Source organism: Anastrepha obliqua, chromosome 1, assembly GCF_027943255.1.
Source record: "Anastrepha obliqua isolate idAnaObli1 chromosome 1, idAnaObli1_1.0, whole genome shotgun sequence".
In the NCBI taxonomy this organism is placed as follows: domain Eukaryota; kingdom Metazoa; phylum Arthropoda; class Insecta; order Diptera; family Tephritidae; genus Anastrepha; species Anastrepha obliqua.
The window spans coordinates 178369002-178380514 of record NC_072892.1 but is presented as its reverse complement, the minus strand read 5'-3'; the positions used below and the strand labels follow the sequence as shown (position 1 = coordinate 178380514).

Sequence of the window (11513 nt, the reverse complement as noted above, 5' to 3'; positions counted from 1 at the left end):
TTTATTTCACTTTTATTTAACGCGGAGTTGATAAATTGATGAACTAAGGAGGTTTAGGTTCAAGCGGATAGCTCATCACTTATACAATTTAATCGAATATTTCTGGGATACGGTACACTATGTGTGTCGCCGAGAGGACCTTGTGAAACTTACAGAACAATTGCTACTAGGCAGGTTCGTAATTTCGACGTTGGGCCCCTCGACGATACGCAGATCCGTGAAGAGGGGCACCCCTCAGGGCGGAGTACTTTCTCCTCTGCTGTGGATTCTAGCAATGAATCAATTGTTGAAGAGTCTAGAGGAAAGGAGGATACACGTTTTGGCCTACGCAGACGATTTTGCAATATTAATAAGAGGGAAATTCCATTGATACCATTATGAGACCTCCATCAGGCGGATATCTACAGCCAGCCAAAGCTGTTGATGCAGTGGAGAAGGTTGATGGGATTTAGGTGGCGCACTGCACCAGACCGTCGAAGAAAGGAGGATCCAGTAGCCTTAAGCGTCTAGCTGCCAAACCTGGACATTTACAGAATAAATCTTCTTCTTTAAAAAGCTCCCACAGCTTCTGCAATGGTGGTTACCGATCGTCCAATGACCGGTAAACACAGCTACGAGTTTGGAAATTGAATGGCGGGAGTCCCAGGACCCGAAATATCGCATGAAGAAATGGAGCACCCTCTGATCTGTGCATTTATCGGAAATAAGCTGTGCAGTTCCCTTTCAACAACAGTCAGGAGGATGCCGATGTCCGGGTAGGAGGCCTCTGAGGACAATTCAGTCCCCTTCCTGGCAAGCTCATCAGCAATTTCATTTCCCTCTATGTTTCTTCGCGCCGGGAACCCAGATCAGAGAAATGTTGTCTGCACAAGCAGGAGATTTGAACTCCTCTTTGCAGAAGTTGACTAAATAGGATCTGCACCATGGTGTCGACAGAGCCTTGAGCCCGTCTTGACTATCGGAAAAAATTTTAATATCTCCCTCGCTCCCACTTTCCCCAAACATTTTGCATGCAGCATTTGGCAATTTTAAGGAAATAGTTAAATTAGCCCATTTAGAAAAACCTCTCCTCCTCAGATACTCCCGATTCCATCTTGAACCCGTCAGTGCAGACAGAAGTCTAGTTTCGTTGCAGATTTTCCCCTCGTTCCAATCCTGCTTACTTGGAAAGATTGCACTGGCACGACCATCAAACTCCAGTTTGCGGATAGGTTCGGAGAAATACGGTGCTAACGGCCCAAAAATACTACTATGTCCCTTGAGAGTTTGCCTCCATAAGCCAACCTCCCTTAACCTGATTACACTTTGAGCAGCGATGGAAATAACGTAAAAGTCGATGGGAAGTAAATGCAAAACGACATTCAGGGCAGCACTTGGCCAAGTTCCACAACCCCAGTTTAGTGGTAGTATAGCCCTTCCTAAGAGCTTCCCACTAAAACAGGTTTCCATACGTTAACATTAGCAGAACCACTGCGTTGTACATACATCTGTGGCTTAAGTTCCATTTTTTGCCGAACATAGATTTGCAGTCGTAGAAAGCTATAATTGCCTTCTTTACCCGATTTTCAACGCGTAGCCTGCAATGAAGTTTGGAGTCAAGCGTCACTCCAAGATACCTAACTTCAGATGAGAGCGGGAGAACGTGATTGTTTAATTTGGGAAGTCGGAAGGGTGGAGGTTTATATTTTCTGGTAAATAGCATCAGCTCCGCTTTATCAGAGTAGACTCTGAGGCCGCAACTGGACTGAGTACAGCTAGTGACCTTTCCCAAATCTCAGTCATGACTGAGGGAACCATTAGGACCATGTCATCGGCGGGTGCTACTACCTTTACCCCACCCCCATTTAAACGAGTTAGAACTTCGTCAATAGCTAATAGCCAAAGGAGAGGCGAGAGAACACCACCCGGCGGTGTACCCCTATGCACGAATATGGTGATTTTGGCCCCTCCCGCCACAGCATTAATTTCCCAACAGCCTAGCAGGGATGAGCTCTAGATACACATAGTCTGGCTAGTCTATTTAGTGAAGTGAAAATTGACTCAGCCATAATATTGTCTATGGCCATAAAGGCCGCCAAAATAAATTGTTTCCTTCTAGAAATTTCGACACAGTCCCAACTACCTCATGTAAGGCCGTTTAGGAAGATTCCCCTTTCAGGTAGACATGCTGAGCTGGAGTTAATTTGGTTTGAGAGTGCCCTCGTATGTGATAGTCGATCAGTCTCTCGAACACCTTCAGAATAGAGGAGGTAAGACTTATAGGCCTGAAGTCCTTTGCCAAGACACGGCTCCTCCTTCCTGCCTTGAGAATGAAGACCACCTTGGTTTTTTGCCAGCTAGCAGGAACATGGTTTAATCGCAAAAAGATCTTAGGACAGGAGCCGCCAAGGTTTTAGTTGGAGTTTCCTTTGAAGCATCACTGGCATGATACCTACAATACCTGAAGATTTAAACGGGGAGAAGATTTCGATTGCTGAGTTGATTCTGTTGACAGCCAGAATAGATGTTTCGGGAAATATCAGGTAACCCCTCCTGCCGACTGGTTTCATCCTTACAAGCTGGAACAAAATAAATATCCGGAAAATTGGCATCAACAAGAATTTTTAGACTCTTCGGTGGATTCAGCACGCTCCCCATTCTTTTCTCTTTTGACAAGAGTTTTACGTGAATGGTACTTGGAGAGGATCTTGTTCAGTCTTTCACGGATTCTATGGAATCGCAGTACTCTTTTCAGGCGTTGCTTTTAGTTGGAGGTGACAAATGAATATTTTTCAGATTTGAACACATTCTATTATTCAAACTAGAACAGCGTTGGGGAGACTATATCGCAAAATAAAAAGACGTTCCCATGACAGTCGGTTCTGCGTTACCGGAACGATCTGGATTTATATCCGGCCAAGGACTGTCACTTCAGCAGCATTCCCCTGCTACAACAACAACAAAAATAGAAAGGTGTACCCCTGGGTCTAGCCCTAGCCCTGTCTAGTGAACAGCTCAAACAACCCTCGTATTATTTGGGTAGACTGTGTTAAGGGGTTATATAGTTAGAAGGTAGAAGAAAAGTGAATTTTCCAGATTTTTTTCTGAGAAACCTTTCAAATTTATCGATTTAAAAATTTGTACACATATTATGCTATCTTTTAACTGTATTTTAAGACTTAGTATTAGTAAAAATATTCATTTGGAAAGGAGCTACAGCTGATCTCCGGGAGCTCCTCTCAAAACAGACATTTCGCGGTGACCGCTATATCTCTGAACTGGTTCCTCTGAAATGAAATTGAAAAACCAAACAGATTTCGTTAAAGGAATGTCAAATCTAGTAATTAGTCGAAGGAATAAAAGCAAAATAAATTTTTTTGACAAAATGGTGCTTTCTCAAAAAAAAAAAAAAAAAAATCGATTTTTGACCAAAATTTCGGTCTTAAATTGTTTATAAGAAAACATATTTATCGGGGAGAAAAAATCTTCGATTAATTACTAAAAATATATATTTAAGAAGCTCGTGTCAAAATTTGAGACTAATCGGTTTAACCGTTTTCGAGTAATGTTGGTCATTGACTTTGAAAACACCATTTTGAGAAAAACGCGCTTAAAGCCAGCCTTGTATAGGGTGGGCCATGTAAAATTTGTTTTTTGAATCGGCTATAAAAAAAAACTAATCAATATTTTTCAAACTTCTTTTTTTATTTCGAAGATTGAACATTGTAATTTATAAATGAAAAATAATATCGTTCAAATGACTGCCACGACTGGCTTTACAGTAGGCCATTCGATCAACCCAATTTTTAAGCACATTTTCGATTGTTTGGGCTCCAATTTCATGAATGGCAACTTCGATTTCGTGTTTTAAAGCATCAATCGCCTCTGGATGGTTCGCATAGCATTTGTCCTTAACGGCTCCCCACCAAAAATAGTCCAACGGGCTAAATCACAGCTCCGAGGCGGCCAATTGATATCGGAATTTCGACGGATTATTCGGTTTTCAAAAACTGTAGCCAAAAGTTCGAGTATAACTTTGGCAGTGTGACAAGTTGCACCTTCCTGTTGAAACCAAATATCGTCCATGTCATCCTCTTCAGTTTTTGGAAACAAAAACTCGTTGAACATGTCACGGTAACGCTCGCCATTTACTGTAACCGCGGCTCCTCGCTCATTTTCGAAAAAAATGGCTCGATGATGCCGCCAGATCAAAAACCGTACCAAACAGTGACTTGTTGTGGATGCATTTGCTTCTCTACAGCAACGTGTGGATTTTCTGAGCCCCAAATCCGACAATTTTGCTTATTGACGTAGCCACCGATGTGAAAATCAGAAAAGAAGAAGAAGACTCACCACTTTTGACATGTCATTTGTGTTACCATTCTCAAAAAATAGGTGGTTCAAAAAGCAAGCACTCTGAAACGCCTTTTCAAATTTGCATGTAACTTCGAAAATATTCACCGGAACGATATTAAATTTCTTGTGTGTATTTATAAATATATGTACATACATTAAGAAAAAAAAAAATTGATTTTTTGTAAATCCTAACTGTATGTAATCCCTTAAACTATAAAAGTGAAAGTTCTATAGAAAATAATTAGCTGTATTGGAAATGTAGTCTTTTATTACTGCCAGTGGCAACAGTACGAATTATTGGGTCTCACAGACCAATGCGCGGCTATAGGAAGGTTAGGAACCACACTTCCACTACTTTTGTGGTGTTTATTTTAACTTCTCTTTATTAATTATGATAATTACATATACAGTTAATTTCTGATCATGCCTTCGTATAAAATGTGATATAAAATTTGCAAACATTAACATTAAAATCTTACAAAACAATCGAGCTTAAGCTAAATTAAAAAAAAAATGGACGGACCAACCTGTGCAAATACAATTGATAATTTTTGTTTCACGATAAACAACAATGGAATGAATATTTGTTTGAAAGTTGTAAAAAACTTGGTTTAGATATCAACAGGCCAATTGTATATATGTCGACTACGAATTACATTTTTACTTTATAGGCCTACATTCTAATTAACTTCGTTGAACTCTAAAAGTAGTTCTCTTTTTTGTATTGTACATAAAATATATGTATGTGGAAATGTTAAGGCACTGTGTTCAATGTTCTGAATGCATGTTATTAGAAATCCTTCGAGCTCTTATAGACGGAGAGCTGGCTACATGAAAATGCCCTCATCAGGTACATGGCTAATTTATATTGAAAATAATAGTATTAGTGTAGACGAATATAAAAATGAATGTCTGCCATTGCAAAACTGGGGCGCAAAGGGGGGATACGCAGTGAAAGGGGTGAATTTTGGGTGGAAAAAAATTCATAAGGTACAGGTATTCTCTGTACGGGAAAAGTTTGGTTATATATTTGAGAAAGTGTAAACAAAATTGGCAGACATTTTGCGAGGGGCTAACTCGCCGGCAGGCGGCGCTGAAGATTGCAAAAATTAATTAAAAAAAAATCATAAGGTACATGAATTCCAATTATTGTATTTTGAAGTTTAAACATTACAAAAGCCATTTACAAAATGGCAGACAAAAAAGTGAGGGCTAAGGCCGCGGCAGACGACGTTAAAAAGTGCGTCAACATTTTTCGTCACATTCGCAATCGGAATCTGATTCGGACGTGATATCTCCTTCGCTATCGCTATATAAATCTTCATTTGATTCGCTTTCTGCATTAATGTCTTCATCACCTGTAACAAAGCACAAGGCAAAATGATTTTTAGACATTTAATAGAATGGAATAGTTATATGTTCTGTGGATAAATATATTACCTTCGTTTGTTCCAGGATCAATAATATCTTGTATTGTACTAGGCAGCTGTGGTCCGTCAAACCATTTAAATGTATAATTTCCATCTACTAATATCCATCCGCAAGTTTCTGGTCGTAAATATGATAGAATTTTCTTATGAGCATTTTTCCATATTGTAGCAATATATTTGGTCCTCAATAAATGCTGCGTTAATTCAGCCTGGCTAGGAGGCAAAGTGGATGAGTCAAAATTCTGCAATTTTTTTTTCTGGAAAGGTTCCTCCAAATCGTTGACCTTATAGGTTTTTAAAAATAAGGCGAATCGTGCATCATTTACGGAGCTCAACAATCGAAAGTTGTACAAATGACAGATAAACTTTTCAAGAATCGGGAAAACAGCGGTTTCATCACAGTCTTCATGTCCAATTTGACCGAATGCTTTTTGTAAGTCTTCATTTTTCTTTAAAATCTGTAAAGGACGTTGCTTTCCCTTGCGAAATAATGCGGGATTAAAATCGCAGCCAGTCAAAGCATGAAATCCTGGCAGAGATTGACACATTATCTCGCCTAACTTTTCATGCAACGTCGATACGTCAATTATTCGTTGCTTATTCCAAACCCCTGTTTGAATATAAACTTTGCTATTGTGTTATACGTGAATCATATTAGCCAACATAATAATTAAAATATCCGTATCTGAGCATTTTATTAGAATGTTCGCTGTTGACTCGATATTGCACGCATGATATACTATTTTTGAATCCGCCTCTTCATGCAAATCGAGAGATATTTTGTATGGACACAAACGTAAAAAATGACGAAACTTTTATCAAATTCATGAAAGATATCTTCAATTTCGATTGTGCATCAGACGTTAATAAGTCAACCACACTAAGGGGCACCATCATCGATTTGCCTTTTTCAAGACACTTTACACTCGAAACACTCCATAAATATCGATAATAATTCTTCTGCACTTAAATATCAAGAATGTGACTAAAAATGTTGATGTGTAGCGCACTTTTTGACGTCGTCTGCCGCGGCCTTAGCCCTCACTTTTTTGTCTGCCATTTTGTAAATGGCTTTTGGAATGTTTAAACTTCAAAATACAATAATTGGAATTCATGTACCTTATGATTTTTTTTTAATTAATTTTTGCAATCTTCAGCGCCGCCTGCCGGCGAGTTAGCCCCTCGCAAAATGTCTGCCAATTTTGTTTACACTTTCTCAAATATATAACCAAACTTTTCCCGTACAGAGAATACCTGTACCTTATGAATTTTTTTCCACCCAAAATTCACCCCTTTCACTGCGTATCCCCCCTTTGCGCCCCAGTTTTGCAATGGCAGACATTCATTTTTATATTCGTCTACATTAATACTATTATTTTCAATATAAATTAGCCATGTACCTGATGAGGGCATTTTCATGTAGCCAGCTCTTAGACTATTAGTTAAGTTTTGATGATTATTAAAATTTAACACATATGGAATGTGTAGATACGCCTCATATACTGCGCTATAAATTTATATGTATTTGTGTAGGTGTATAAGTAAATCTAATAAGTTTGGACGGTACACATTTTCACTGACATAGTCATAGTTCGTAGTTGCGAAAAATTAAAAAAAGTATGTATCATTGCTTAATAGCCTGTTAGCCCACCGGCATGGTGGAGACGGTGCTATGTGGTGTTGTTGGACGCGAACCAGCCAAGGAATTGGCAGCCGATGCGTGTAAAGAAGCCATCGTACCCATCTGTAATGTATGCAAATATTATATTCACGTTACTGTTTGAATTTAAAATCCAGCATCTAGCTTACCCGCAAGTGTGCCAAATCTTCCAATTTCGTCAAATTGGTCAACTCAAGGAATAATGAGTAGACTACACACCAACCGTAGAAGCAAACAACCAATGCGACACTCCACAGCAGCACCATAATAATATTATAGGCGAAGATCAAATCGTTGACTATGGCAAAGAAAATGAGCGCCAATGAACGCCAGATTGTGAAAATGGCAAATGTATTCAACCATGGCAGTATCTTGCGCTCATACTCCTGTGAACATCAAAATACTTCAATTATAGCATATTGGAACACTTTGTAAAACAAATCTTTTAATAAATCGTAATGTGTAAAACCAAATGCGTAGTGTATGAAAAATGTGAAAGAAAAAGTGAATAAGTCGTACCGGTATGAAAACGAAGCGATTTCGTTTCTTTCCTTTTTTAAGTAGCTTGTAGAATATTGTGAATGTTATTAAATGAAGTGAAGTCAAAAGAAATCGTATCATATATTATAAATTAGATAAAGCGAATAACCATGAATGAAAGGAAATTAATATACAAAGCTGATATGTGAGACATTCATTGTTGTTATGGTTTGAACTACTTTAGAGGCTTTAAGGAAACCTAATCGGCTTAGCTTACCTTTCTAAGTGCAATTACGAGCAAAATGCTGGTAAATAGTATGACTATTCCCAGTATAAGCGAGAATAAGGCAAACACAATCAGCATATTTCGCACTGAAATAAATGCGAAAAAATTAGTTTTATACCAAAATGTAGCAACACACTTTACAAACCATGCTTATTGCCGACATAAACAAATTCATACGAGATTATATAGTAGCCATAGTGAGTGGATCCAGGTGCTGCCATGGCTAGGCAGTAAATATCGAAAATAGAAGTGCCAATTGTGAAGAGTGCGAGAAACTGCAACGAAATACATAAAGTATTAAACAATTTTCAAATAAATTTCAGTAACTAAACTTACAATGGAAAATATGCCAATGAGCATTGAATTTTTCTGTATGTCTATGTACTGGTTGTTCTTCAATATAGGGCGCTGGTACCACGGCACGAGCACTGAGCGCATAGAACGTGATTTGATCGAGTGTAGATTCGTTGAAGACCTATAAGCATAGAAATGTACATTTGAGCAAGTTTTTTGAGCAATTGAAAGCGATTTTCGACTTCCACTAACCTTCCGGTTGTGTGTGAGTACACTGAATGGTTGGAACGATACGTGGACGGTGTCTTACGGCCATAATTCATGTTGAAGCCTTAGCAATGTAGTTGCACGAATTCTCTACTTATGATTTTGAAGAAAATGCAAAAATTTTGTTGACGATTTGTAGCTGCAAATACAACAAAACCAATTTGTTAATTTATTTGTTGTGAATTAGTAGCTTATTGTTTGGTGATTAACTTTGGGCGTCACCCCAAATTTGTGGGAGACGTCAAGGCAACTAACACTTGTCACAAAATATTCAGAGCAACTTCTGTATTAATAGTTGTTGTCTATAACACATTTGAATTCATAGAGAATTTGATTAATGATTTATATTCCAATTAACAATTTATTGTAAACAAAATAAATAATCAAAATCCAACCAAAAACAATGCTGTTGATGAAAAGTGCGCTCACCAAAATGTGAATAATTGCCTTTTGACAAGTGTCAAATTGTGTTTTAATCGTAATCGAGTGAGTAATCGATATGTGTTTGATGCAATTGGGGAAGTGCTGTTAAACTTTCTTATACGATTTTTCCATCAGATTTAGTCAATTTACATTAAATAATATAGAGTCAAAGCAGCTAGCGCCCTTTATTACTTTTACTTTTACTCTTATAATAATAATTATTATTGGGTGTTTGGCCGAGCTCCTCCTCCTGTTTGTGGTGAGCGTTTAAATGTTTTCCCACAAAGGGGGGGAACTACACTTTTAAGTCTTCGCAAACAACTCCATCTCTGAGACAAATTACACAGCAAGCGACAAAGCATGCACGAGCTGCAAATGAGGTAATATCCACACAAGGACCATCTAGAAAAGAGAAAGAAGTCCCTAAAACTGTTATCAGTGGCAAAAGGCAGTCATGGCAACGACAGAAGAAAAGATATGCCGTTCACTAGACAGGGCTAGTTTACTGGGGCGGCAGCCGTTGGTCGGGAAAAACCCGAATCATTCCGGTAACGTAGAACCGGCTGCCATGAGAAGGCATGTGAAGGCACCCCGCACGACATTAACCACCTTTTTACATGCCCCCTAAAATCGACTCATCTAGCACCCCTCTCCCTCTAGACCCATCCCGTCGAAACAGCATGTTTCCTGGGCCTACCTCTAGATGAGCTAGACGAAGAAGACCGGTGATATGCCCGACACTGGCGGGGCTCCTATTACTGTTAACAAACAAAAAGAAGCAAACAAAGCAGCAGGAGAATGAATAACGGTACATACACGGCAGCGCACAAAGAGTAATGGTGCTCACACTCACCAACGTAAATCTACGCCCGTACGCTCGTACCAACTGACTCGATGAAACAACGATCTACGATACTACGGAACGGAACGGTGGGGAGAATTAATTTACATGGGGCTCTCATTACTTTCATACCGCCAGCTGATACGGGCGTACGTTTATGTTGGTGAGTGTGATGGTGGTAAGCCTGCTTGCCCTGACGCTATCATTTTCAGAAGCACGGGCGAATGTTCTTACTCAGGCATCTTAAAAACGGTAAAAAATTAGGACTCTCTGAAAGGGATGAACACGCTGGTTCAAAAAATACGCAAAACTGAGAATGCTAATATGTCTTTCCAGCTGACTAAGTAATCAAATGTGAATACTGACAACAGCAGTGGGTCTGGCTCGCTCAGGAAAGGCGGAGTTTAAATCACTAAGAGAAAAATCACTCCTTGAGATCCACGAATTTATCGAAGTAACTACGCTTGAAGAGATTTGCTTAGCACTAAACATCCTCCTCCTCAACTTCAACGTGGATCCCTCTCAGATTCGATCGAAATGCAAGGCATACGGCGGTACGCAAACAGCAAATGTTTGACCACCTTCTGAGTCAGCCAAACATTTATTGGAAGTGGGTAAAGTTCGTATTGGCTGGGTAATATACCGCATTCGAGAGAAAATCCAACATACGATACTTTTTGAATTTACCTCGTAGATAGTACTTTAAATGCCTAGATTTTGGGTATATATAATAATGAAGTGAAACACGTCTTCTTTAGTCAAAGAACTTTATTTCACTCCCAGTTTAACAAAAACTCTTCTTAACCTAATGCTTAACTAATATTTAACATTTATGAGAATCGGAGAAAGTATGTTGAGTGTATGTTGAGTGCGTGAGTAAGCGTGCGGGTGTAGAGTGTGAGAAAGTATGTAAAACAGTTAGCGTAAGTAATTAAATATAAGAGTAAGATTAAGTTAGAATTAAGAGTAGGTATAATATAGGAATAGGTATATACGTATATAGGGTGATCATGTAGCTATATCCAGAAATTGTATGCGCAGAACCGACTTCAAAGGAGTATGCTTCAAATGCGGAGAAGAAGGGCATTTAGCGAAAACATGCAAAAGCCCTCCAAAGTGTCTTTATGTGTAAGAAGATGAACCCACTGCACTGTTCCCTTTACCGGCGGTAGTAAGTGCCCGATATTTCAAGCAGAGCTCCAAAAGATAAGACAGCAATGAGATTACTACAACTCAATCTCAATCATTGCGAAGTTGCAAACAAACCGTTCTGTCCAATTCTCTGAGAGCCGGTTAACGGTCTGTCCCCACCATTAAAAATCTTTTAAGTAGATTGTACGAAGACAAACGGTCTAGGCATATAGCAGGCCAGTTGTTGTTATAGCAGTTCACTAGGCCTTCCGGTGCGGTTTATTCACGGATCATCATCGTCTAACTTATCTAACGGTATACCCAGGAAACGTGTTCTTTCGACAGGTTAGGTCCAAAGAGAGAGAG

General features: G+C 39.0%; 1 protein-coding gene across 2 annotated transcripts; it reads right to left on the bottom strand.

Moving 5' to 3' along the window:
* Positions 1–7206: 7206 nt before the first annotated feature.
* LOC129235497 (uncharacterized) lies at positions 7207–9218 on the bottom strand. Of its 2 annotated transcripts, none has more exons than XM_054869366.1 (7): positions 9148–9218; positions 8738–8891; positions 8528–8666; positions 8337–8466; positions 8183–8277; positions 7575–7811; positions 7207–7509 (listed from the first exon to the last, which is right to left on the bottom strand). In XM_054869366.1, exons 2-7 carry the CDS (start codon positions 8806–8808, stop codon positions 7408–7410), a joined length of 774 nt encoding a protein of 257 aa, XP_054725341.1. In that variant the 5' UTR covers positions 8809–8891; positions 9148–9218; the 3' UTR covers positions 7207–7407. The 2 variants fall into 2 exon arrangements, with proteins under 2 accessions (XP_054725341.1, XP_054725340.1); XM_054869365.1 differs by lacking the exon at positions 9148–9218 and adding an exon at positions 9008–9139.
* Between the last annotated feature and the right edge of the window lie 2295 nt (positions 9219–11513).